This window comes from Fusarium redolens, assembly GCF_020744475.1.
Source record: "Fusarium redolens strain MPI-CAGE-AT-0023 chromosome Unknown BKA55scaffold_4, whole genome shotgun sequence".
Classification (NCBI taxonomy): domain Eukaryota; kingdom Fungi; phylum Ascomycota; class Sordariomycetes; order Hypocreales; family Nectriaceae; genus Fusarium; species Fusarium redolens.
Genome location: NW_025763667.1, coordinates 1,276,632 through 1,303,362, shown reverse-complemented (window position 1 = coordinate 1,303,362; position 26,731 = coordinate 1,276,632). Strand labels below are relative to the sequence as shown.

The window sequence follows — 26,731 nt, the reverse complement described above, 5'->3', positions numbered from 1 at the left end:
ATGCCTTTGTTTGTATTGGTCTACCATCAGACAAAAAAGAGTATATAGTAGAAGAAGGAGATGTTAAACTAAGGGCTTTCATTTTTGTTGTAAATGTAACATCTACGTAAATCATCTAATAGGCAGCAAGCGCAAGAAAGGGATGGAAATGCCGATTAGTACACTGTATAGCTACAAATCACCGAAGACCTTACGAGATTCTTGCTATTGTATGCCAACCTCAGTCAAGTATGACTATAAGACTTGGGATAAGAGAAAATTGTTGTTTCTAGAGAATGCGAACTAATATATGTCAAAAAGAGCCTGTACTTTTATTTTCCTGAACCTCGATATCAGCTCTTATACTCACAAACAAGGCCGAAAGTACTACTACAATTTTCCATGTTGCTGAAGCCTAATATTTTACCCTGGTCTATTTTCCGATGTTTGTTTAACTTTAACATACTCATCTGAGCGTTTGTTTCGTTTGTCTAGAACAATTTATCGTCCATTTGTTATTTGTTTCCTGTATTAGATAAAGTGCTTGATGACCGCATGATCGGTCGCATGTGGGTGTTATCCTTGTCTCAGATCAGCACAAAGCTATGATACTCAAGAGCCAAGGCCAGCCCCATGCTTCTTTCTAGGTCTTCGTATAGAGATATTCTATCGTAGGCTTTATTCCTGTTTCCTAGTAGTTTCGGGGTTCTTCTCGCAGGCTCTCACACCGGATCAGTAGGGAGGGAATTGGGTCATTTGCAAGTCATGCTAAATCTTAAGGTAAACAGAGTTACATTGGAACTCCAACAGCACCATTACTCCAAGGGCAACTCTACCCCGCTGAACTTGTTACGTATCGAGCAAGAAGGTAAGTATACGGTATTCAACTCATGCGGGGGGTTTGTGACGACTCGGACAGTAGGCATCGCTCCGCACCGTCGGATATCCCCTTCATCTGAAGGGAGCAGCGCAGAAGTAATCGAAACGTTGAAGACATTCATTACAAAACTTTGCAACTTGCGAACAATCTGACTTGCTTAATCCGATATCCTTCATGATCTTCATATGTTATTGTCCACAAAGTTGCTGGATAATTGTCCTGAACCCACACATAGGTAGGTTGTGGTTTCGTGTAACTGGCTACCTTACCTATTCAACCGCTGATAGTAAGCTCACGTTGCCACTTCACCTGCCCCTCTGGCCACAAGCAACGGATATCCGTTGGTTTCTCTTTTATTCGCTATTTGAATATTCACGTATCGGTGAATAAGAAAGTAAATCAGGATTATTGCCCTGTGAGAACCTTGGTGTGTATAATTGTGTAATTGAGTCTGATTGTCAGGCAGGACTATCCGTTGAACTCGACAAAGGAGATTGAGCACCATAACCTTCTGATACCGAGGTTTTACATCAGGAATCGACTCGATTGAGTGTCTCAGCTTATAAGTTAGGCAACATAATGAATGCTTGCTCTTCATGTTAAACTTGGTCGAAGCAATCAGTGAATTGAGTGAAAAGCTACAATCTGGTAGTAGGTAGAGAAAGTGGGATACTTGGAAGAAATCAAGATCAAAGATTTAGGAAAATCTCCCTATAACTTAATTATAAGAGAAACTATAACATCTTTCTCAATATCATAGATTTCTGTCTATATTCACTTCGAGGTAGTATCGTTTGTGCAGGGTAAGGAACTTTTCTTCAAGGCAAAACGGTGACAAGACCTCGATCTCAAACGGTCAGTTTCTGCGATTGCCGACCATTAACCGTTTGGAGCATCATTGAATGAGCTTCCCCTGGTCTAGGCCCAATTAACACTTCCAGGCGGACAGGTACCTCATCAGAGGTGAAGCTGATGCGGCTAGTCCAAAAAGGGTAAAGCCTTTGACTCCCGATTCTTGGGGCCACCTAGAAATTATCTCTACCTCTGAGGTAGCCTTGCTACAGCTACGAAAATCCACCTCCCCGTGATTGCCTCCCTGTCTTCCATTCCACATCGTCACCTCTTTTGATACCCATTCATCCTATTACGGGAGCTCTATCTCATTATTCAGAGCATACTTTCTCACCATCCACGCGATTATCCGAACACGCGAATCTCCGACCGATTTCGAGCGCATAGAATCAGTTGATTGATAGAATGGCTGCTGTGAGTGCTCTCCCCATGACATGGCCCCTTCTATTATCCGCTACTTGCCCATCTCCCTCGCACTGTTCACGGCTTTCTACAAGCGAGGATAAGCTTCGCATTATTTGCAACGCCTTACCAGATAGCCCATGGCCATTTCTCGCTCTTTCCGTGTTGCCTTACCCCCAAGCCTACCTTCTCCCCGCTCGCGTGTTGTCCCGCCGTTGCGCCCCGTTAGATGGCCTCCTTCGAGATCCGCAACTCCACGTCACTATGCACTTTCACGAAAATGCGATTACCCCAACTGCGCAGTTGGCTATTTTGAAATTAACATTAGCTAACATTTCTCCAATAGCCGCGAGCATACAATAACCCGGGCCCAGGCTACCTTCAGAACGGTGCCGGTGGTCTTCCTCCCGCTGGTGCTGCACCACTTTTGCCCAACCAGGGTCGCGTCCTCCAAACCGGTCCCCTAAGAGTTCTGTGTATTGCCGATGTTCGAGGTTGGTAACCATGGGAGAAGCAGTCGGCTGAACGTTAAATAATGTTATAGGAAACCTGAGATCACTCAACGATCTTGCGAAACAAGCCCGAGCTGACCATATCATCCACACCGGTGATTTTGGTTTCTACGACGACACTTCCCTGGAACGAATCGCCGAGAAGACGCTTAAGCATGTTGCGCAGTATTCGCCCTTGATTTCCGAGCCCGTAAAGAAGGCTATTCAACAAGGAGGACCAGGCCCCGTAAAGTCCCGATTTCCTCCAAATGAGCTTCCTCTCTCGGAGCTGCCTCTCCTTATCAGCGGTGAGGTTAAGCTTGATGTTCCCGTCTATACCGTCTGGGGTGCTTGCGAAGATGTCCGAGTACTAGAGAAGTTCCGAACTGGCGAGTACAAGGTCCCTAACCTGCACATTATCGACGAGGCTCGATCAATGCTACTGGAGGTTGGCGGTGTTAAGTTGCGACTACTTGGTCTTGGTGGCGCTGTTGTCATGCATAAGCTTTTTGATAATGGCGAAGGCCGCACTACTATTGCTGGTGGTCAGGGTACTATGTGGACGACTCTCTTGCAAATGGGCGAGCTTGTCGACACCGCGCACCGAGTTTACGATCCTACCGAGACCCGCATCTTCATCACACATGCGTCTCCTGCTCGTGAGGGTATCTTGAACCAGCTCTCAGTAACCCTCAAGGCCGACTTTTCTATCTCTGCTGGACTCCACTTCCGATATGGTAGCTCTTACAACGAGTTCAGCGTCAACCCTACTCTCGACCATTACCGTGGCAAGCTTGCTGCCTCCAAGGCTTCTTTCAACGACGTTTGGGAGACTGTCAAGAGTGAGGTGGAACCTGCTATCCAGCAGAATGAGGCCCAGCAGAACCTTCTGAAGAATGCTCTGCAAATCGTCGAGAAGATGCCAACCACTGCTGCTGGTGGCAACCCCTTCGGCGGTCCGGCTGCTGGCCAGGCTTCCCTCGGACAAGTCGATGAGAGTGCTTTCAAGAATATGTGGAACTTTAACCTTGCTGATGCGGCTTTCGGCTACCTGGTTCTCGAGATCCAGGATGGCCGTATTGGTACTGAGATGCGTGCTCAGGGCTTTAACTTCTCTCACCGTGGCGTCAAGCAGCAGCCCGGCATTCCTCCCACTACAGCTGGCCCAGCCGGTATTCCTTCACCTGCCCCTCCGTCGACCCAGTCCAGCGTCCCCCCTCCTACCAGCCGACAGCCTTCAACAGTTCAGGCTGCTAAGCCTGCTGTCGCTACACCTCTGTCTGGCCCACCTAAGCCAGCGACTCCTCAGCCTGCCCCAAGCTCGAGCAGTCCTGCTCCCGCCCCTCCCAGCAAAGACACCGAGAAGGCCACAGCTCCGGCTTCCGCTCCAGCTAACGGCTCAGCGCACCCTGAACGTGTTTCTTCTCCCGCTCCCAAGACACCTGCCTCGGACATCATCGGTCTTTTCATTATGAATGTCAACACCGAGGATCAATGCCGAGAACTATTCAGCGAGGAGGACAAGCACAAGATTCTCAAGGTTGACAAGTGGGGTAACTCGAACAAGGTCGTTCAGTTCAAGACAACGGAGGACCGTGATGCTGCCTTGGCCAGACTTCCTGAGGATGTCAAGACTAGAACCCAGGAGGACCGATCCAAGCCTCTGGTCAAGATCTTCCAACATCGCGAGGGCAAGACATATGCCAACCGAGGTGGTGCTGGTAACTGGGGTGCCAGCGGACGCGGCGGTGCCACCAACACCAGTGGATATCGCAGCGCTGGAGGTGCCAGTGACTCCGAATCCAACCGACGTGGTGGACGAGGTGGTCGCGGTCGTGGCGGAGATCGTGGACGCGGTGGACGGGGTCGAGGAGGTCTCAAGGGCGAGACAGGCACCTCTTCACCCGCTGCCGCTCCCTCCACACCCGCCGCCGATTAATATCATACTCAAAATTTGAGTGTCACTACACAACCGTTTGAGGCCATGGTCCTTTCCATACGCCTCTCATTAAATTTGCCTCCTTTTTTTTTTTTTTGGCATCACCTGTTTGTCGCGCCTTGACCTGATCTGATATGGGCTTAAGCAACAGGAAAAGCGAGGATATTTCACCGGCCTCGTTTCATGTATCGTGTACCTAATGAGATTTCGGAGTCGAAAATCCTTGACATCGAGGGTACGACTTCTTTAGTTTTGACCTGTATGGAGTTCAGTTGTGAAGAGAGTTAAAAAAAACATCGTTCTGGGCCCTGGAAATCATTTCGGAGACGTGGATGTGATGATGACGTTCACGGAAGCTGGATTAGGGGATTAGGTTGAGGACGATTTGGAATGAATTAACTTCCTATTGTACAATGCTAGACTCTGATCGACTATTCGTGATGCTGATCGTGACTGATGGAGTATTTTACAGACTAAATTACATGTGTATCTATTTGCCACCTCATACAGGCTTCATGCCCTTATGAATAGCGGCAATACCGCCAGTCAGGTCCTCGTAGCCTTCTCCAGCAACGACAAAACCTGCATCCTTGATCATATTTCTGAACTCGGTCTGGCTAGGGAATCTCTCAATACTCTCAACCAGATACTGGTAGCTATCGCGGTCCCCTGCCACAAGTTGACCGATCAGGGGGATGCCTTTGAAGGACCACTGCTTATAGATGGTGTTGAAGATGGGGTGCTTGTCAACCTTTGAAAACTCAAGACAGGCAAACACACCACCAGGCTTCAGAACCCGGTGGGCTTCCTTCAAAGCAGCAGGGATGTTGGAGAAGTTGCGAATACCGAAGGCAACTGTGTAAAGATCGAGCGAGTTATCCTCAATCTGAGAGGGGAGGACTTCGGCGTTTGCCTCGAGGAATGAGAGGGCGGATTGGTGGGATGCGGGGAGTGCAAGAGAACGCTGGCGACCGACTGCCAGCATATCGGGGTTGATGTCGGAGATAATAACGGAGACATTGGGGTTGCAGTTGAATTCGTGGGCGTGCTGAAGGTGACGGAAAGCGATATCGCCAGTTCCGCCAGCAACGTCGAGAATGCGCTGAGGTTGACCAGGGGGGTTCGTAGCACCAGGGTTGAGGGAAGAGATAAAGTAGTCCCTAAGTTTCATTGTTAGTTCGTTACATCCTGTGCGGTATAATTAAAAGGGACTCAACGCACTTCCATAGACGATGAATACCCAGAGACATTAAATCATTCATCTTATCATAAGACTCGGCGACATTTGTAAATACACCAGCAACACGCTGTTGCTTCTCGGCTTCAGTGACAGTCTCATATCCAAAGTGGGTAGGTCGATCAGATGTAGGGGTTGATTTGTTGCCACGGACGGCATTGGTAGAGCAAAATGGCCGGATGAAAGTAGAAGAACATGTCGAGGGGTTCAATGTGCGGGAGAAGCCCCGGAGAGCTGTGCGTGAGGCCATTGTGAATGTAGTTGAGCCTCGGAGGTTATGGGAAGCTCTGGTTGAGGTCAGTTCGAAAATCATACGAGGCTGAGCAATTGGAGTTTTGCGGTGGGTCAGGAACAGTGGCGCACCAGCCTTGTGGCCACTGTGGCTGGCACCCATTTTGATGCCGAATTGAGGGACTAGGTTTAGTTAAGAAGGGTAATGGAAGTATTTCATCTTACCTTAGACGCTTTCTCCGGAGTTGGCAACAGTTGAAGCATTACCCTTGTTCTTTTCTTGGCGGTGCTTGAAGATGGCACGGATGAAGGTGCGCACCTTGGTCTTCAACCACCAGGCAAGCACTGCGAAAATTGTGAAGAGGGTAAGGAAAAGAATTGCGATGGCTACTGCCGGAGTGACGGACATATCGAAAGTAGATTCAGACGGTTGGGCTAGATGTTACTGCTGGGGATGTCTTTCACGGTGTTGTTTTGTAGAGGTTTGAATGTGGAAAGTTGAAGATATTTCTCTTTACTTCAACTGCATGCTTGGTCAATTTTGACAGTGATTCTATCTACTGGTTGCCGTGGTGCATATTGCTGTGTGTTGTTTGTGGTTGACATTCACTGACAGCTGGTGACAGCTGCATTTAAAAGTGGCAGATACTAATAAAGCTAGGACTGGATCCATCGATGGAGATCTGGAGTTTATCGCGAGTGTGGGGTAGAGCGATAAGAACTTTGTGTGGGGGATAAGTCGGGGTCCTCATGGCTATCATGGGCTTCATGGCCGGCATCAAACATGACATGATACATGGTCGGTCAAGCCAAGAGGCACGCTGTAAGGACTGACAAGGGAGCCAACTGATTACCGAATGATTAAAACACCCTTGGAAACAATTGTTGGCTGAGTATGCCGAACATCGTCAAACCACGGCTTATTACTATCTTGCCGTCTCGGCTTTCACGGGTTGGAGTCGGCTCAGGATGACGTCGCTTCCTCGCGGTATCAGACACAACAACCCCTCGGTAATACGGTCTACTATCTATCTGGCATACTATTGAGCTCTAGCAATTTGAATAAAAGAAAACATAGCCCAGGTTCCAATTGACCCTCCACATACAATCACCCACATACACATACATCATGAAGTCTCGAGCTCTGCGTCAAGTCGCCCTGCGGAGGGCTACCCTGTCTAGACCACATGTAACACCCCTTGCTATCCGATCAGCCAGCAGTGTATCGCAACGACCCAATTCCAATTTTGTCTCCTTTCCTGGTGCACTGAAGAGCGCATTCACAAGCTCTCTCAAATTCGAAGACCCCGAGTCGTATCCTGCCTTGTCGACGTATCGCGTTGTAGACCAGCATGGAGTTGTGGTGGATGAATCGTTCAAACCTGATATATCCGACGAGGAGGTTATCCGTCTATACAAAGATATGGTCTTTATCTCAATCATGGACCTGATTATGTTTGACGCGCAAAGACAAGGCCGACTGAGTTTCTATATGGTTAGCGCTGGCGAAGAGGCCGTCAGCATTGGAAGTTCCAGCGTGTTGGACAAAGACGATGTTATGTTTTGCCAATATCGAGAACAAGGCGTATTCAAGGAGCGAGGATTCACAGCGAAGGATTTCATGAGCCAATTGTTTGGCAACAAGGACGATCCAAGTCGAGGACGAAGCATGCCTGTCCATTACGGAAGCAAAGAGCTGAATATTGTGAGTACACTGCGAGTGAAAACCAAGAATCCGAAACTAACACAATGGCATAGCATTCCATTTCATCCCCATTAGCGACACAACTCCCCCAGGCTTCTGGTGCCGCTTATGCCCTCAAGATGCAAAAGCTTCAAGATCCCAGCTCCAAAGCCCGTGTGGTAGTAGCGTACTTTGGCGAGGGCGCGGCTAGTGAAGGAGATTTCCACGCTGCTCTCAACATTGCCGCCACACGATCATGCCCTGTTATCTTCATCTGCAGAAACAACGGCTATGCTATCTCAACACCTACACTAGACCAATACCGTGGTGATGGCATCGCCAGCCGTGGTATTGGCTATGGCATCGATACCATCCGAATAGATGGTAACGATATCTGGGCTGTCAGAGAAGCTACAAAGAAAGCACGTGAGATGGCTCTTGAAGATGGCGGCAAGCCAATTCTCATTGAAGCCATGACCTACCGTGTCTCTCATCACAGCACATCAGACGACTCGTTCGCCTACCGTGCGCGCGTAGAAGTCGAAGATTGGAAGCGTCGTGATAACCCTATTACTCGACTACGCAAGTGGATGGAAGCAAAGGGTATCTGGGATGAGGCCAAGGAGAAGGAGGCTCGTAGTGATCTTCGCAAGGAGATTTTGAAGGCGTTTAGTGAGGCAGAGCGGGAGAAGAAGCCCCCGATTCGAGGCATGTTTGAGGACATTTACGAGGAGTTGACAGATGACTTGAAGGCACAGATGAAGGAGCTTAAGGAGATGTTGGACAAGTATCCTGAAGAGTATGATGTTGCTGAGTTTGAGGGTGGTAAGGATAGCTTGAAGCCATAAGATAGAAGCTATAATAGGGCGATGAATAGCCCAGCCGATGCAAAATCAAAGAACAATATCGAATGCATTTTTAGTTAAGTTCAGTGAAAATTTCAATCAGTGGCGTATACCAATAAGTGACATCAGTTTGTGGTTCTTCTTATTGATAATGTCGTGTGGTTGACGGTAGGTGTCGGTATGGAACTACAAGCCAGGGGGGTGAGGTAGTAATGTGTTGCGTGCACCCACCAGATGACTTTGGTTTCGAGCATATCTCGCGGAGCTTATTATGGCCAAACAAAGGTGTTTTGCTGAAAACTATAATAAGCTTAGATCTTATGCAAATACCAAGGTAGCCAATTCCTCCATCCTGTCTAGTACAACGAGAGATCTGAAGACCAAAGTGCTTTATTGTCACGCGGGCAGCTCAGAATTATCAAAACAGCGACAGAATCAATCGTCAGAGAATGATGATAACCCTGAGTGAGCCGGAGCCAGACAGCCGCGTCATTTTTGTGCTCTGAATATGTTTTACATCAAAACAACATCAGCTTTTAGTCAAGTAGTATGAGGCTCTCTTGGCTCATTTGGCCGTGCAATATCCGATGTTGATGGCTAAGGTAGAGATGGTTGTCGCATTCATTAGCGTGGCCTCTTCAGTGGGCTTTACTGAGCGTGCAGGCGTGATAGACGCCACTATGGACCTAAGCGGGCCGCTCCACACTGAGAACGGATCTTAAGCCGCACCTTGATAATATTGTTTCATGAATGTTGAATTATGTTGGACTGTGTATTTTTACATACAGAATATAATTTCAAGATCAACTCGTATAAAAGAGAACTCTATGAGTATAGTTGTTGAATGCATGACAACAGTTATGACTAAAAGGGATGATAACTGCATCATGTAGTAAAACAGAAACGGCACGAGACCACTCAGTCATGATAGACACAGAAGCCCCTCAGCCCCTCTCTAAGCCGACACAGTGCATGTTTGCTTGCAGTCGATAAGGCTGGCTCAACAGAATCACAGTGCCTTGAGCTTGCGGAATACATGACAAGTCTCCAGCTTTATCGCAAACGTCGTACTCCATACACTCAGTGCTGCATGTGTTTTTCGCCTCGAGCCGTGTCCAGTGTCCTCAGGGTGGAGTCGACCACCTCACACACGTCAACCCGACTTGACCATCTGTCAACCACCACATCCATCCAATTGAAGCGCCATCATCCTCCCTCTTCTCCCCCAGACAAGACTCGTATCTGTAAACCCAAAACCCAAAAAAACACCACTCACCTTCCTCCTCCTTCCATCTTATTCTCACCTTCAGAGTGGCACTTCTCGACGGGACTTTATTTTGTAACTTCAAGTCTGGCCTCATCTGCAACACAGAGACATATACTTAAACCACATCATCTCTACACCGTAACTAATCGATAACCCGCTATCGCTCTCGTCATCTGTTCATCGCCTTCTCGACTTTCGGAGAGAAACAACGACCCCGCCGCGCCCGCGTCTGCCCGCTGCCTTCCTGATGGCGTAGGTCGTCTGGGCATGGCAGAACGAACATCGGCAGGTGATAACGAAGTGCGACTTCCTTCTACCTCGACAACCTCAACTGCCAATCTCTCTCCCGCTTCCGCCGTCTCTTCAGCCCATAGGTAGGGCCAACCCTTTTATCCTTCCCCCATCTGCTATCCATTTTCACCCTTGACCCGTCACTTCACTGCACTTCACTTTCTCACTTATTCACCTCGTATCATCTGCCTGCGTCTGCGTCTCCGTCTCCGTCTCGGCCGTTACTCACCCTGTCGCTCCGCTCTTTGCGTCGCTCAAACGGGACAGACACTCTCGTCATCCCAGCACTGACCGACCGTGGTGCCGCTGTTCGGCTTGTGGCTGCTCTGCTACGTTGCTGATTCACGCACATCGAGACAATAAACCGCAAAACGCATTTCACACTTCCCAAGCCGCTCGCACACACGCCTGTCTGTAGTCAACCGCTTTTTGTCGACCAAGACTTTTTGACGTTGGCCTGAAAACTATCTTGCAGCTAGCTATAGCTGTTTAATAGCCTTTCGCATTGACGAAGCTCTGTCATCCTTGGTCACAATCCAGGCTGTTATAGAGCAAACACTGTCTTTGAAGCATTTGGCTTTTTCAGCGACGGCTCGTGCTCGTGCTTCCTCTTTCTTCCTCTCCCTCCATCTTCCGTGCAACATCCGTCAACCTCATCTTTCACATCTTCCCCATTATTTGCCTTAACTCCCAGATGTATCGTCAAGCTCACGACAATTATGTCTTCTAGAATCACCAGATCTTCGGCTCGTCAAGCAGCGAGTCAGGCAGCCCAAACTAACAATATTGCTCCTGCCGCTGCTGACGTCCCGACCGTACCCTCTACTACCCCATCCTCCCGCAAGCGAAAAGGGCTCGCCGCCGAGAAGAGCCCCAACGACACATTACCCTCTGGGTCTTCAGGTCGACGGTCCAAGAGACAAAAGATCCCCGAAGCCGTTCTTCCTCCGAACCCCAACAATAACAACAACGCCATATCCAGATCTCGGCGAAAGGGAAAGCCCGCTGTTGATATGGACAGCCCGGAGTAAGTCTTTGACGCCAAGCGCCCGTAGTCAAGAGCCTAGAATCAATGTATTAACGATATTAGTAATAACCACACCGGATCTGCGCATCCTGCAGAGCCCTCCATCTCCTCAGGTTCTTCTAGCAGAAAATCGAGCCGTTCTAAAAAGGCCACGGGACCTCCATCAGGTTTGTATATCGCGTGGATAAGTTGGCTCTTTTGAAGCACAGAACTGACAATGACTGTAGAGCCCTCATCTGGTACAACTCTGACCACCCGAAGATCGAAACGGAACCTTGACAGTGCAGTCGATCAAGATACACCGATGACGGGTACCGACGAGAACAAAGACCCAGGACCACCACCTCCTCCTCCTCCTCCTCCTATCGATCACCACGACGATGACGATAGCGAAGACAATGACGAGGACGAAGATGAAGAGGGATCACGGAGGTACGACGACGACGATGACGATGACGACGATCCTTTCGGCGGATTTGGCGGCCCTCCAGGCAGTCTATCCAGTACGCTTAGAGCACTAACAGGGATGATGTCTGGCCTGACATCTCGATTCCGGGAAATTCTTCACAATCTGCGAGTTGATGATCTCTCAGTACAGCTAATAGCTTTGCAAGAGCTATCAGAAATACTTCTGGTTTCCAACGAAGACAACCTCTCTGGCCACTTCTCGCCCGATGCCTATGTCAAGGAGCTGGTTTCCCTCATGAATAAGGAGGAAAGCCCGGAGATCATGTTGCTCGCGTGCCGTTGCTTGGCAAATCTGATGGAGGCTTTGCCTGCCAGTGTTGCGAACGTCGTCTATGGAAGCGCCGTCCCCGTCCTGTGTCAAAAACTCCTCGAAATCTCTTTTATTGATTTGGCAGAGCAGGCCTTGAGCACATTGGAGAAGATATCAGTCGAATATCCTACCAGCATTGTTCGTGAGGGTGGCCTCACTGCTTGTCTGTCTTATCTCGACTTCTTTGCTACCGGCACGCAAAGAACTGCTGTTACTACCGCAGCAAATTGTTGCCGCAACATCCCCGAGGACTCTTTCCCGGTAGTGCGAGATGTAATGCCTACGCTTCTTAACGTTCTCAATAGCAGTGATCAGCGGGTCGTGGAACAGGCCTCGCTTTGCGTTTCCGGCATCGTTGAGAGTTTCAAGTACCATCCCTCCAAACTTGAGGAACTCGTTAGCGTCGACCTTCTTCGAGGTGTGCTGCGTCTTCTTGTTCCCGGCACGACGAACATGATCGGCTCCAGTATCCATACACAATTTCTCCGAGTCTTGGCCTTCACTGCGCGAGCTAGCCCTCGTCTTTCCACAGAGCTCTTCAAGCTTAACGTTGTAGAGACATTGTATCAAATCCTGACCGGAGTTTCACCACCTAGCGGCACCGAAGATGTTGCCTCCAAACTGGACAGTGTCGTAATCATGCAGGCTCTTATCCATCGACCACGAGAGCAGATTATTGAAACGCTCAATGTTATTTGCGAATTATTACCTAACCTACCACGAAACGCAGATCCGTCGTACGGTGATTTTGTTGAACTTCAAGCCTCTGCAGATCCCACAAACCCGGCATCCAGTGGGGGAAGAAACCGCAGGTCTACAAATGAAAAACGCATTGAGCTTCTTGAAGAGTGCAAAGACGAAGTCCGCCGTTTTGCGCTTATCATCTTCCCTACTTTGACGGACGCGTTCTCCAGTACTGTCAACTTGAGCGTTCGCCAGAAGGTCCTCACAGCGCAATTGAAGATGCTCTCGAATCTTGATGAGGACATCTTAGTTGAGGCACTTACTCCGGTGCCTTATGCGTCTTTCCTCGCATCTATTCTTTCGCAACAAGACCACGCATCTCTGGTAATGCTTGGCCTGCAAGCGGCCGAGCTGCTACTAAGCCGACTCGACAAGATCTACCGTTATCAATTCTACCGCGAGGGAGTCTTCCTTGAGATCACCAAGATTGCTGAGGAGGAAGATGCAGTTGAAGAGAAGCCAGGTAAGGGCGAAAAACGGGAGTCTCAGGGCGAACAAGCAGCAGAACAAGATAACGAACAGTCCTCGGACCAGGAATCTGAGCATGATGAAGACGAGGAAGATGAGGAGCGCGAGTCCTCTGATGACGAGGAGGACGAAGACGAAGAGCATGATAACGAGAATGGCGAGGCGCAGAATGAAGATATGTCTCCTGTTAGTTCCCGGGGATCCACCATGTCTCTCGAGGTCCCTCTCCATCGTCTTGTCTCCGACGTGCGATCCATGAAATCTCGAACTCGAGACGTTGCCAAGAAGTTCTTAGAGACACATGAGACGGAAGGCCATGGCCAGGCTATGAAGCTCAAGGCAACAGCAATCCTTGATGCTCTTTCAGAGTTGGCTGGTGAGCTTGAGACTTTCTACCTCAAACCGATGCCCGGCAACGTTGCGGCCGATAAAGGAAAGGAACTATTCACCAAGCTTGCATCATATTTCGATACCGACGTCCTGGATAGTGTTACGAGCGCAGAACTTCTAGCATCCGGCCTTGTTCGTGTGCTTCTCGAGGTCTTCAGCAACCCTGACGAGGAGCAGGCCCGTGCCGCTCAGTCAATGTTCCTGGAAGTCTTCATGGCATACACCGTCAAGTCGAAGCCAAAAACTGCAACTGCAGAATCTCCGGCGACGCCTTTCAGCGTCATGATTCACAAGCTTCAGGACTTGCTCAGTAGGTCAGAGCATTTTGAGGTTATCACAGTGCATCATAACACATTTGACGGCAACCACAGCAGTCCCGCCTCAATGCTCGGAAAGCAAATTCGACTTCGTCTTGTTGCCGATGATGAATCCGAAATACCTCGACCATACCGTAATATAATGGTGTCAATTCATGCCATTGCGACTTTCAAATCCCTTGATGACTATTTACGACCTAGAATCAGTATCAACGAGCGATCTCGTGGCTCCGCCCGCCGGGACGGAGTTGCCCGAGCACTTGCCGCTATGGCAAACAGTGCAGGCCTTCCTCTGAGTAGTGCAGCAGCAGCCCGCCTGGCAGCAGCTGAACGATCAGGCCCGTTCTCAAGCGGACCTCCGGTACCGCCGCCGCCTGCTGCTCCAACGCCATCTGGCTCCCGAGCACTTCGCAAATCAAAGTCACAGGCTGCCCCTGCTACACCAGATCAAAATGCTGGACCGTCTCGCGATAAAGGGGCACTTAGACGCTCCTCAAGACGGCATGGTGCCGCTAACACACCCCCGGCTCCTCGACCTCCGCCCGTAGATGATGAGGAAATGCAGGATACACTAGAATGCGCCGATGAGAAGCAGCTGACTGATGACGAAGACGTCGGAGAAAGCAGTGCATTGGATGCCATTGTCGGCGAACTTGAAGAAGACATGGAAGAGGAATCGACGCCTGAGGATACTTCGGCTGTCAACATGGAGGTCGCTACCGGCGGCCATGTCACGGCACGCAAGGAAGATGGCACTCGAATCGCGACACCAACTGGATCCGGTGCTCCTAGCCGTGCGGGTGGACCCTCCGTTGGCACCCAAGGCACACCTACTCCAGCATCGTCATCGTCGAGGCCGATGTCCTATGCGTCTGCTCTCCAGGCTGTGCCCCAAGACTGGCACATCGAGTTCAGTCTTGACAACAAGCTGATCCCCAATGAGACTACCATCTATCGCGCTGTCCATACTTCCGCTTCTAACTCGGATGAGCATCTAAGCAGAAGCATCTGGTCGACTGTGCACCCAATCAAGTTCAAGCGTGTACCTGGACCACCTCCTACGGAATCTCTTTCATTCTCTTCTAACACGGAAGCTGATGGCGAAGACGAGCATGGAATTCCCGCTTCGCTTGCCAAAAACCCCACAACGTCATCAATTCTACGCCTATTGAACATTCTTCACGACCTCAACTCAAACATTGAGGACGTTTTGATTGAGAAAAAGAATAGCGTTATTGGTCTTAATGTTGAGCCGCTGTCACAGTTCATCAATACCAAACTCACGGCGAAATTGAATCGTCAGTTGGAAGAGCCCCTGGTTGTTGCCAGCAACTGTCTACCCAGTTGGGCGGAGGACTTGGCTCGCCTTTATCCCTTCCTCTTCCCATTCGAGACTCGACATCTATTCCTCCAATCTACATCTTTCGGATATGCCCGATCAATGGCTCGGTGGCAGAATACCCAGTCTGCGGAGGATAACCGAAGAGATCGAAATAACGAACGGCCATTCCTCGGTCGCCTTCAGCGACAAAAGGTTAGGATATCACGTCAGAAGATCCTTGAATCGGCCTTGAAAGTTATGGAGCTATATGGTGCTTCACAGAGTATCCTAGAAGTTGAGTATTTCGAGGAAGTGGGTACTGGTCTTGGTCCCACTCTTGAGTTCTACTCAACTGTCTCGAAAGAGTTCTCAAAGAGGAAGCTCAAACTATGGCGTGAGGTTGATTCGAGCGGCTCCGATGAGTTTGTTTCTGGAGCCACCGGACTCTTCCCTCGACCACAGAGTGATGAGGAGGCTGGGACACCAAATGGAGAGCGGATCCTGCATCTTTTTAAGATGCTTGGAAAGTTTGTTGCGCGATCCATGATCGACTCCCGAATCATTGACCTTCACTTCAACCCCATCTTCTTCCGCATCGGAGATGCAGTTTCGTCTGGAGTTAAGCCATCATTGGGGGCTGTGAAAATTGTCGACCCTGGCCTTGCCCGCTCCTTGAAGGCCATCAAGCAATTTGCCTTGGCCAAGAAGGAAATCGACGAGGATCCTAATCGTACACCAGCACAAAAGGTTGCCGATACAGAAAACATTACTATCGATGGCGTCAAACTTGATGACCTATGTCTCGACTTCACTTTGCCCGGTTATCCTAATATTCAACTAGAGGATAATGGCTCTCAGAAACGCGTCACTATTGACAATGTGGACTCGTATCTGGAGAAGGTCATTGATATGACTCTTGGATCTGGTGTTCGTCGCCAAGTCGATGCCTTCCGTGCTGGGTTCTCACAGGTATTCCCCTACTCGGCGCTCAGTGCTTTCACACCAGATGAGCTTGTCACCTTGTTTGGTCGTGTAGACGAGGACTGGTCACTTGAGAGTATGTATATTCCTACAATCTTATTGTGATGTATGCTAACCTTTTATTAGCTCTCCTTGACTCGATAAAGGCAGATCATGGTTTCAACATGGATAGCAAGACGGTCAAGAATCTGCTCCACACAATGAGCGAATTCGATGCTTCGCAACGCCGTGACTTCTTACAGTTCACAACTGGAAGTCCGAAGCTTCCCATCGGAGGTATGTTTCGCCTCGTGGCGGCCATGGTTAATATCTAACTTTCCCTAGGATTCAAGTCTTTGACACCCATGTTTACTGTGGTCTGCAAACCCAGTGAACACCCTTATACGTCCGACGACTACCTTCCCAGTGTCATGACGTGTGTCAACTACTTGAAGCTTCCGGACTACTCTACCATTGAGATCATGAGGAAGCAGCTTTTTACAGCAGTCAAGGAAGGCCAGGGAGCGTTCCATCTGTCGTAGATTGGTTTATTTTACGAAGTACTGCACGACACAATGCCTAGGGCCTCTCATGGCACCTGAGCAACAGAACAATGACAACGATATTCTTTTCTTGGACGACCTGGCAGGAAAAGTTTTTATTTTCGCTTGATGCCCCTGATGAAACAATACGCCCCCACGATGGACCGGAATGATGGAAATAGACAGGGCATCTTACGTGGCGCCCACAGTAACACAATATTGCATGGCTTGGGGGACGGCGCAGGACTTGTTTTTATGAGAATCACAGGAACGGCATGGCATATTTTTGAAGCCTCTTCCCAAGGATCAGTGAAGGAAAGACGGGGCAATGATTAAGATACCGCCTTTAGGCAAAGTAGTTATAGAGATGAAATAGTGTGTTGTGTCTATCCCTGTCTCACTACACAGTGGCTGCATAAATACCATTCGTGTTTCATGGTGTTGATTATTGATAGCAGAATATAGTTAAGTTGATGCTCCGAACTCCAAAGCTTACAGTTCAGCTATCCATCCATACATACATACATGTCCAACAAGTGAAAGACGAGGCTATCCTACGTCCTTCCTTTATACGCATCCTGCACTTAACCTGGAACAAAAGATACAGAAAACACAGAAATAAATCAAAGACTCATGCCGAAATTCTACAATCGTTCATCATCATCATCATCATCCGAGTCCCAGATTTCAGGCGGAACCCTTGTGTCGTCACGTATCAAGCTGTCCGGCAGCATCTGGCTCTTTGTCAGCAGCTGCGACGAGCCTGGATTGTATCCCGATGGCAGACGCAGAACATCATCGTCATCATCCTCGTCTAAAAGGCCCTCGGGAAGGCCGATACTGCTGGATGAGTGTAGCGGTGGACGGCGAATAGAGGACGAGTGTTGCTCGGGGGTGGAAGACTGGGAGACGGTAGTTGCCTGAGATGGGCGGACGGCAGGTCGTTTAGAAGCGCTGCTTAGTGAAGGGCGGGTAGCGCGGTAAGAAGATGCTGCAAAGGGGGTACGGCGGGGAGGAGGTTTGATAGTTGTGGGAGAAGAAGCGACATGAGTGGTCGGAGGAGTTGTATTTTCATTGTTGTTATTTTCTTCCTCGGGAGTTGAGGGGACAAGAATATCGTCCGAAGTTGGGAATTGGGTTGATTGAGCGAAGTCGCTCTTGAGTTGAGCTTCAACTTGCTGTGACACGCTCATGCTTGATGAAGGAGCTGGCGTCTTGTCCGCCGGTAGAGGTTGTGAAGAGTTGGCAAAGAGATCAACCCGTCCACCGTCATCTTCGTCAACTGTAGCTTGAGTCTGTGTCGGTTCATCTCCTGATGTATTCTCCTTGAAGAGAGCATGTCGCAAGTTCCAGAGCAGCTGGCCTACGACAGCGGGTGGGAAATAGACATAGCGAGCAACGTCACCGTCGATCCAGCCCTCTTCCCGCATGTCATCTCCCTCAACAGGGTTGTTCAGTTCATAAACTTGAGTTAGGTGATAACGCCAGGCTGGACCTTCAGTAACACGTCCAGGGTCAGCGCAAGCCATAAAGCGCAGTAGCTCACCATCGTACAGCCAGAAGCGAACCACTTGTGCTGGTATTTTAAAGTTGAGTATGAGATCAACTTGATAACCTTCTATCACATCATCAATAATGTCCTGAGGCAGCGACAACAGCACGTCAGTGCGAGCAGATGCAGGAGGTAATGCTTGAAGGGTTGCCAGAGGTACACGCTGAGACTCTAATGGCTGAGTTTGAGTTGGTGGAAGAGGACGATGAATAGGTTTGCGAGCACGCTTTGCTGGGCGAGGACGGCTCTTGGCCTGGGGAGTTGCTGAAAGGGGAGGGAGTGTAGGGGGCAGCGTGGTAGGTCGGGAACTCAGAGGAGGGAGTGATGAGGTTGATGCTTGAGCGTTTGAGTCAGACGATTCCTCTGAAGAAATGGTCGCAACGGCTTGTCGTTTAGTTTTAACACTCGTCGTTTGCACAGAAGAGGAGGATGCCCTCATGATCTCTTCCTCAGATGAAGCAATCTCGCTCATAACGAGCTGCGTTTCAGCACCAGCAACGAGTGTGTTCTCATCGTTTTCATCTCCAAATTCTTCATCCTCCTCATCTTCAGAGTCAGGAATCTCGAGCATAACCTTCTTCTTGCCACTGCCTGGTGATACTCTCTTCATTCTTGGTGTGGGGCTACCACTCCTTTGACGTCCGAGTTCAGTACTCCTCCTCCTTTTGGACTTTGTAGGCGTCTCCAACTCATCCATCAAAGAAGACGATGTTTCAAGTGGTTCAATAACACCTTTTGGCGTTCTTGGTGTCTTATTTGGCGAATCCACGGGCAGTTCCTTGAGAGGTGTACGATTAGTCGACCCCCAACTGTCGGTTGCGTAAGAATCCTGGATGATGCGCTCGTGTTTTCGAGGCGATGATGTTGTCTTAGGTCTTCCCCTTAGCTCCTTGAGCGGAGATGGGTTCGCTGGCGAAGATGTCTTTCCTTTAACAGGTGACGGATTAGCACGGTCTGGTGGGCCATAGCGTTCCATCATCATGCTAGCAGGCGTGGACGATATGCTGGGCGGCGCAGACAATTGGCTCGAAGAAGGTATTTCTGTTACTTGAACATTCTTATGCGGCGTCTGCTTCTGGGGCGTTTGAGGCACAATTGACTCTTCCCGTTGAGGAGCTACCTCTTCTGGCCTGCGCTTCAATATGGATTTTGGAGTCTTCTGATGCTTGACAGGCGGAATGTTCTTCAGTTTCCGGGTCTTCCGAGGACTTGGACTAGCCGGATTGCCCAACCATTGTTGGAAGTCGTCATCATCATCATCATCCTCATCCTCAGAATCCTTGATAAACTCGACATGGGCTGGATCGCGACCGAGGAACTGGGTCAAGGTCTGTGTATGGTAGGCCGAACTAGGTGCATCTCCCATCGTCTTACGCCGGCTCGATTTCTTTTCCATTTTCGGTTTTGGTTGTTCCTCTGTATCATCGCCTAATGTCCGTCTTCTTTTGGCTCGCTCGTTCTTTGTGGATGTCTTCTTCGCCTTTGCTCGTCGTTTCCGCCCGCTTGAAACAGGTTCCTCATCCTCTTCTTGGTCTTCTTGTTCCTCGTCCTTCCGATTTTCATCTTCTTCCTTGTCTGACTGCATTTCATCTTGTTCACTATCACTTAGGACGATCGGGTCCTCGTTCCCTTCAAAGCTCGACACAAAGTCGATTTGAGTTAAGGTTTGTTGTCGCAAAAGTCTCGAGGGTGTTTCCGCCTGTTTCTTCCGATTCTGCTTTCCATATGTTCGAACAATTCTTCTACGCGCTGGGAACTGTGCTTGCTGTTGCGCGGGCGTTGAATGATAGACACGACTTGGTGCGGGTTTACCGCCTGAGCGGGTTTTGGGTGTCATTATTGCGGTATTAAAGTCGTTCGGCGAAGTAATACAATAATTTCAAGGCTTGAATTCAAGTAAAGCAGCATATGAAAGTCGACATGTTGTTCGTGGAGTAAATGAGCATGATATATTCAGGCAACTTCGATGTAATGTCGACGATGAAGTGGAGCTACAAGGGCCCAAGGGCGTTATGTGGCGTTGCTTCCCTGTATGTCCAAGGTCACGACGCGCCTTGTCGCGTAAAGTAGTGGGGTCAATTAACGAACGCGCTTCAGTAATTAGGTCTATAATTAGAAGAATAGTATAAGACGGAGGAAACTCTATGATAAGGTAGATTCAAAGGCCAAGCATCATATAAAAAATAAATATACCGAGATATATAAAGTTCATACCTCAGAACGCTCGACACCACGAAACGCGCCTCATTTACTACCCAAGGCCGATCAAGCATGCAAATATACCTGAGAATATAGTAATCGTACAGCAAGTTCATCATCATGTTCCCATTCGCTCTAAACACCAAACTTAACGGAAAGCAGCCTTGACGTCGGCTCGAGGCCACTCGAAAAGGACATCACCACCATATACGTTGGTCGTCACAGCACCAACCCGTCTCTCAACCTTTTCGTAGAACTTTTCACACTCTTCCAGCACCTTGATCACTAATCCTCGGCTCAGCCCTGGTTCATCGGCGTCGCCAAAGTGCTTCTCAACACGTTTACGCAGCGCCTCGATACCCTTTCGCACTTCCTTGGAGTCGTAGTTGCTCAAAACCTTATTGAAAACCGTCTTGCTGTTGGAAGGTTGCGCAGCAATGGATGCCGGCGACTTGCCTGTCTGCAACTGAGCTTCCATGTTCTCGAGGTGTTCCAAAATCTTTCCGAGAGGTCGCCGCATAACTGCATCAAGATACAGATTCATATGCTCGTAATATGTCGTATTGGCCTTCTCCTTCCATTCCTCGAGCACGTCCAAGCCTCGTGTGTCCGTCTCTTCAAGGAAGTGGTTCATATTCTCAATTAGGAGGATATGGAAGTTGAGAGCTTCCTTGTCTTCTGGATCTACCGCACCACTTGTCGCACTGACGCCGGGGTTCTCTCGCGCAATGACCATGAGTGAGTCGAACATGGTCTTGAGTATTCGGTCATACTCGCGATCAACAGTACCTCGAATCGGCAGCGTAGTGTCGACACCGAGCAGCATCTCCTCCACGGCTGCTGAGAAAACAGGGAAAAGCCGGATGAATGCAATAACACCCTTTCGCTTGCTGATCTTGACCTTGGTCTCCTCAATGGCCCGAAGCTGTTCGTCAACAAATTTCTTGAATCGGAGTTCCAAGTGCCCATGAAGCTTTTGCAAGAGTGTGTTCACATACTCTTGGTTGGACTGGCCAACCTCAGCAGAGTACTTCTCGATAGTCGCTAGGACCCCAATCCCTTGACTGAATAGCTGTCAGTATGCTCGTCAACATCGAGATATAAGGACTTGAACTTACATTGGGCCCTGCCCAACAACCCACTCCATAAGACGTAGCAGTTCCGATTCCAAGAAAGTAAAGATCACCTCCATCGCACGCAGAATACGTCTGGCCAGTTCTCGATCAGGTTCCATTAGTCGGGGTCTTCTTAAATCAGTGCCTCCACGGTCATGAGGCGGTGTTGTGGCAACAGCATCTGGGAAATCTATCTGCTCAAGCGTGGTCGCATGGAAAAAGTCGATAATGAAATTTTGCTCCATCTGTATCAGTGGAATGAGATTATCCAGAACTCCAGTAAAGACTTCGTGGGGCGGGTTCTTATTATCATTCACTCCCTTGTCGGTCTTTGGCTTGTGGCCACCGTCTTCTCGAGGAGATCGTAAGGCTCTGGCTAAAGTCCCGCTGCGCTTGACTGTCAGCTTCCTGGCAGTGGTGGCCACGCCTCCTTCTTGATGCTTCTCAACTGCTGACGTGAACAGAATTTCAGCCTCTTCTCCGGTTGCCTGTCTGGCATTTCTGCGCCAAGACGCAATCGTAGCCTGAAACTCAACCCGGTAAACAGGCTGGCCCTTATCTTGATAAATTTGTATAAGCTGGTTCCACTCATCGGGATGCATATCTCGAGCGTATAGCATGAGCGGGCTAAATTGCCAAAGGATATCGCGGCCAAGCTCGTGATGTATAGGATCCACCTTTCTAGACAAAGCTCCGTCCATAGCAAGCTTGGTTTCTGTAAAAGCATGGTCGAATTGCCGGGACATAAAGGCGACCAATCTGCCGATGAACATGGCGCTTTCTTGGTCATAAACAAGCTTCTTCTCTTGGACAATCCGCATCTGTTTGAAGTCAGGGTTGAGGCCGCTCTGGTTTGTCTCGGCAGTGATATCGGCTTTCTCCTGATCAGCTCCACTACGGGCAGGATCAATCTTGACCATCGCTTTGTAAAGTGTTACAAGAGAGGATTCGACGTCTTGTAAGCCACGTAGGTCATCTATAGGTGCGGATCTGAGGACTTCAAGCTCGTTCGATGTGATAGCACAGGTCTCAAGCAAAGACTCAAGCTCTTTCTTGAGTAACTTTTGGTTCGCAGTTTGTACTTGAAGACCTTGACCCTGAGCCTCGATATAAGCGATGTCGTCTGAAAGGGTCTGCTCAACATTAGTAACATTTCATACATATTAGAGGGAGACATACCGAAAGCTCGACTGAGTAAAGTGTGAGCAAATTATCAAGCTCCTCACACTCAGCCATGGCAACATCAAGTCCAGCCTTGATGGCATCAACGCGTTCATCTTCTTCACGGAAACGAGCCAGCCAGCCACCAGCCTGGGCTTTGTTCAGCTCCCGCTCCAGGTCAGCTCTCATTTCTTCCACGTTGCGTGATCGCATTTGTTCTCCTGGAATCCAGCCAAAGTAATCCAACCATTGAGCAAAGTCATCACTCCTCTCATCAAGAATAGACGGGTTGACTCCCAACGTCTGAAGGTATTTCATATCATTGCCTGCATTGATGGAGCGGCGAGTCTCTTTCTTTTCAGGTTCGGTTGGCTTTTGAACTTCCTGTGGTGGTCCATGCGAGCTTGTCGGCCTACTCGTTGGGAGACTAATCTTGACTTCAGGAACAAGAGAGTTTCGGTTCGCAGACTTAGGCTGCTCAGCGGGTTTAGCTTGCTCCAGTTTTTTGGCCTCTTCCTCAGCTTTGGGTGTTTCTTCTGGTGTAGGCTGTTCAGAAGGAGTATCTCTGCCCTTGGAAGACGGTCTGGGTGGCGCAGGGACAACACTATTGATCCCATCTGGCCCCTCTTCCGTCTTGCTCTTCAGTAGACGCATACGTTCACCAGCACCACCAGGCCTAGGTTTGAAGGCGGTTGCAGCGTTGGCCGCAGACGCAGCCTTCCACAATGCACCGGCGATCTCATTTCTGGACTTTTTGGCTCTGATCATAGGACCGAGGCCAGGCTTGGATTCGTCGACTGCGTCTGCTGGTGATGGGTTGGATTCGCGATCAGAAGGCGTTGCTGCACGCTCCCCTGGTGAAGGCTCTTCTACTGGCTGAACCGGCTCTTGCTTGGGCAGATCAGGGGGCGGTTGTAGGTTTGCAAATCTTGGCACGCTCACTGTCATTGGCGAGACATCGGAAGAACCTGCTCCAGAGCCCGGAGACAGAGCTTGAGCGGAACTTGGTGTATGAGCTTGTGCTTGCGAAGGGTTGGGTACAGGAGCTGGCGTAGGACTAGGAACACGGGCCGCTGCAGGACTGGGTACACGAGCCGGGCTGGGCATACGGGTTGGTGCAGGGCTGGGTCCATTGCCTTGAGCGGGACTTGGGGTGTGATTTGTTACATTAGTTGGCGGGTGGGCCGAGGGAGGGTTGGGGGTATAAGATTGTGAGTTGGTCGGTCCTGATCCAGGCCTAAGAGATGAAGGCATGGGAAGCGGCTCACGTTTTGGTGGGTCTGGTAGTCGTCCTGTGGGAGGTGGTGCTATTTCCCGATCTTGGGTGCTCCCCGTGAACGAACTGCTCGTCGATTTCTGGCTTGCATTGTCCATTCTTGGCACAACGCGTTCGCTGCTGCGAGGTGGAGGAGCCATTGGTTCTTTATTCCCAGGACTAATCAGTGGTGGAGGAACCAAGTCCCGATCATGAGGGCGAGTTGGGTCCATAGGCGGCCGTCTCCTTTCAGGGGGTGGTCTATCTAATTGAAGTGGTGAAGGAACTGGCTGTGGAGGTTGAGGAGGAGACAGAATAGCAGGTGGTTTCGACTTAGGCGAAGACTGTGGTTGGGGAGGTGTAAGAACAGCTGGTGCCCGGGATTCATGGGGCTCTGCAAATCTTCCATACGCTCCTGGACCGCTTATACCATTGCGAGAGCGCGGTGGTAAACTGGACCCGTCGTCGCTCCTGGTAGCCATTGAGGTGGCAACTGAATCCTGACTCTTGTTGCTCTGAGCCATCCATCGAGGTTGGGGTGGCCTTTCTCTCGAGGTAGTTGAATCGAAACTTCCGACGGGTGATGGGCCAAGATTTGGGTGTGCTGGGCGAGTCGGCGGCGTCCTGTACTGGGGTGCGTCTTGAGGACCACTTCCTGAGTGTCCTTGATGCGATGGGTGCATCGGATGGATTGGACGAGGAGGGGCGCTCGCCATCTGACTCGAAGGTTGTTCAGCCAGCGGAGGAGGTGGCGGCCGAGAACCGCCTGTGGCTGGTCGTCTAGTTGCTCCCATAACTTGATCATACTCCTTTTGTTCAAAATTTGCAAGCTCTGGCGTCTTGCCTCCTGTGTATTTCCCATATATCTTGATAAGACTGGCAATGAAGAACTTCTTTTCCTTGTCCGTCTGAGCATGCCAGAAGTAAGGTTTGCCGAGTGTGACTTGAAACCCGGTGTCGCCAGCCCAATCGCGATGGTTTGGGCTGGCCTCGGGGCCAGTGTAAGATTCAATGCGCGATAGGTCGTCGAGGTTCCACGTCTTTCCGATCGAAAACGACCCATTAGCGTTTTCTTTTGACTTATGCAGGCGAACCCGACCGGACTTTCGCACGGCTACTATTATTATTCGAGGTTTTTGAACTTCGGCGTTCCGAGCCTGAGGTGGAGGAGGGGTCGTAGGATAAGAGGAGTATTCGGTAATGCGGATATGAGTAATGTATGTTTCAAGAACTGATCAAGGTCATTAGCCCTCTGGATATTGAGTCTGAGTTTAATAGCCCTATCGCCAAACTCTCGCGACATTGAGTTTCTTTGAGCTCGGAGCCCATGTCGTTGAGTTTAGACTTGACTACAATAATAGCACGACTTACGAGAACCATCAACATCCTTCTTGTTAAAGCAGCTCTCGATTATACGGCGCTTTTCATCCTCGAATCGCTCTGCCCTGCTAGTAGCCGCGGCGGCACCAGGGCCGCCCCCGTTTGGGCGGTCCATGAGAGAGTTCGAGGAACGAGATCACGCAGTGAGCGTTAGGATGAGCAAGGAGGCATGTTCGATCGAGCAGCGGCTTGGTGAGATGAATTCGCGGGGATAGCGAATAAGTCGGGTCCAATAGGCGACTGCGCAGTATAAGCGCGTTATTCAGTGCCGTCGAGTCGAGTAGATAATGTCCGTTGAAAGCTGATGTGGTGGTTGGTTGTGAATTCGAGGACAGGTCGTCGAGGTCAATGTGGCTGGAGTTTCCCTATTTCGATGTGGATGTTTCGGGTGGGCACCTGCTTAGTCGTGTACCTGCCTCTAATGCTCCACCACAGCTTGGAGCTGTGAGGCGTGTAGACGATTTGCCTACTCAACACCGTTCTTATGGTGATAAATGGCCGAGTATTCTCTAATATGACGCTCTATCATGAATAATTGTATTGTCACAGAGCTCCACTAACGATAAGCCTAACATCCAAGCTCTGGGAATGCTGCGACGGCAAGCCACATTGTCCAAAGTCATGTGCTGGCCATGAACAAGCCACATGATGAGGTCAGCGGTATCATACGCCACTGTGCAATGGCGCGTCACAGCACCTCAATCTGTGACAGCTATCAAACTGATCCGGGATCGAAATATTACTTTTCGGCGGCGTTTCAATATCATGCGTAAGAACCAATTCTAAGCACATGTATGTGTTGACTTACATCAATATGTCAAGACCCTTTGAGAATTTGTAAATGTGCGGCTAGACATAAATTTCTTGAATGCATGTGCTTCTTCCATGTAAGTAGCTTTATTATATGGAAGCTTGGAAGGGTGAAGATGTTGCGAAGATCCATATATTGAATGCTAAGGCACTTCTCTGGTAATGTTCTACCCGGCTTACAAAAGCTAAACCATAAGAGTTTCTTATTTAAACATTGATCAAGTATAACAGAGCTTGATAGAGCTGCAAAAATACACGAAACAATTGAAGAGGTTCTGGTTGATGATGTTAATGGAAATGGTGTAGGGTAAATAGTATAGCACTTCACACCTCCAACCGATCAACGTCATGATTAGTCGTGGTCACGAGCATTTATTCAACTTCCAATGTGCTTAATTGAATTCTCGGTTATCAGCTAAAGTATCCGTTGGGAAAGACTTTGGCTCTGGTGCTTGTTGACGACGATATCTTGGTATAACATGGCGTGGTAACATGATATATAATGATTGCACGGTACCAACCATGTTGCTTCATAGAATCTCAATGGTTTTAGTTAATATCGTTCAAACTTCAGAACGATAAGAATAAACTCGAGAACATATGAATATTCACAC

The 26,731-nt window shown here is 49.4% G+C and overlaps 6 protein-coding genes across 6 annotated transcripts; 3 read left to right on the top strand and 3 right to left on the bottom strand.

Moving 5' to 3' along the window:
• The first annotated feature begins 1,926 nt into the window (after positions 1–1,926).
• On the top strand, positions 1,927–4,926 carry BKA55DRAFT_560369 (uncharacterized protein). The gene is made up of 3 exons (XM_046192089.1): positions 1,927–2,125; positions 2,460–2,607; positions 2,658–4,926. The coding sequence occupies exons 1-3, from the start codon at positions 2,117–2,119 to the stop codon at positions 4,541–4,543; spliced, it is 2,043 nt and encodes a 680-aa protein (XP_046052984.1). The 5' UTR covers positions 1,927–2,116; the 3' UTR covers positions 4,544–4,926.
• BKA55DRAFT_608641 (UbiE/COQ5 methyltransferase) lies at positions 4,927–6,067 on the bottom strand. Its single transcript, XM_046196625.1, has 2 exons — positions 5,765–6,067; positions 4,927–5,703 (listed from the first exon to the last, which is right to left on the bottom strand). The coding sequence occupies exons 1-2, from the start codon at positions 6,028–6,030 to the stop codon at positions 5,046–5,048; spliced, it is 924 nt and encodes a 307-aa protein (XP_046052983.1). The 5' UTR covers positions 6,031–6,067; the 3' UTR covers positions 4,927–5,045.
• Positions 6,068–7,140: 1,073 nt separating this feature from the next.
• On the top strand, positions 7,141–8,543 carry BKA55DRAFT_504835 (thiamine diphosphate-binding protein; the record flags this gene model as incomplete). Its single annotated transcript, XM_046187131.1, has 2 exons — positions 7,141–7,716; positions 7,770–8,543. 2 exons carry the CDS (start codon positions 7,141–7,143, stop codon positions 8,541–8,543), a joined length of 1,350 nt encoding a protein of 449 aa, XP_046052982.1.
• A 2,274-nt stretch (positions 8,544–10,817) lies between these two features.
• On the top strand, positions 10,818–16,645 carry BKA55DRAFT_686683 (uncharacterized protein; the record flags this gene model as incomplete). The annotated part of the gene is made up of 5 exons (XM_046198963.1): positions 10,818–11,125; positions 11,189–11,292; positions 11,353–16,200; positions 16,251–16,400; positions 16,449–16,645. 5 exons carry the CDS (start codon positions 10,818–10,820, stop codon positions 16,643–16,645), a joined length of 5,607 nt encoding a protein of 1,868 aa, XP_046052981.1.
• A 413-nt stretch (positions 16,646–17,058) lies between these two features.
• On the bottom strand, positions 17,059–20,179 carry BKA55DRAFT_560358 (uncharacterized protein). Its single transcript, XM_046192088.1, has one exon. It carries the CDS (start codon positions 20,032–20,034, stop codon positions 17,290–17,292), a length of 2,745 nt encoding a protein of 914 aa, XP_046052980.1. The 5' UTR covers positions 20,035–20,179; the 3' UTR covers positions 17,059–17,289.
• A 153-nt stretch (positions 20,180–20,332) lies between these two features.
• Positions 20,333–25,887, bottom strand: BKA55DRAFT_637548 (exocyst complex component Sec3-domain-containing protein). Its single transcript, XM_046197061.1, has 4 exons — positions 25,299–25,887; positions 22,691–25,158; positions 21,515–22,644; positions 20,333–21,460 (listed from the first exon to the last, which is right to left on the bottom strand). Exons 1-4 carry the CDS (start codon positions 25,420–25,422, stop codon positions 20,545–20,547), a joined length of 4,638 nt encoding a protein of 1,545 aa, XP_046052979.1. The 5' UTR covers positions 25,423–25,887; the 3' UTR covers positions 20,333–20,544.
• Between the last annotated feature and the right edge of the window lie 844 nt (positions 25,888–26,731).

Excerpts from the sequence above, each read along its gene's own strand:
- BKA55DRAFT_560369 (XM_046192089.1), top strand. Across the intron at positions 2,608-2,657 it reads GTGTATTGCCGATGTTCGAG|GAAACCTGAGATCACTCAAC; the intron begins GTTGGTAACCAT and ends ATAATGTTATAG.
- BKA55DRAFT_608641 (XM_046196625.1), bottom strand. The coding sequence starts at position 6,030 with ATGGCCTCACGCACAGCTCTCCGGGGCTTCTCCCGCACATTGAACCCC. Across the intron at positions 5,704-5,764 it reads GGTATTCATCGTCTATGGAA|GGACTACTTTATCTCTTCCC; the intron begins GTGCGTTGAGTC and ends AATGAAACTTAG.
- BKA55DRAFT_560358 (XM_046192088.1), bottom strand. The coding sequence starts at position 20,034 with ATGACACCCAAAACCCGCTCAGGCGGTAAACCCGCACCAAGTCGTGTC.
- BKA55DRAFT_637548 (XM_046197061.1), bottom strand. The coding sequence starts at position 25,422 with ATGGACCGCCCAAACGGGGGCGGCCCTGGTGCCGCCGCGGCTACTAGC. Across the intron at positions 25,159-25,298 it reads GAAGGATGTTGATGGTTCTC|TTCTTGAAACATACATTACT; the intron begins GTAAGTCGTGCT and ends GACCTTGATCAG. Across the intron at positions 22,645-22,690 it reads TTTACTCAGTCGAGCTTTCG|ACCCTTTCAGACGACATCGC; the intron begins GTATGTCTCCCT and ends AATGTTGAGCAG.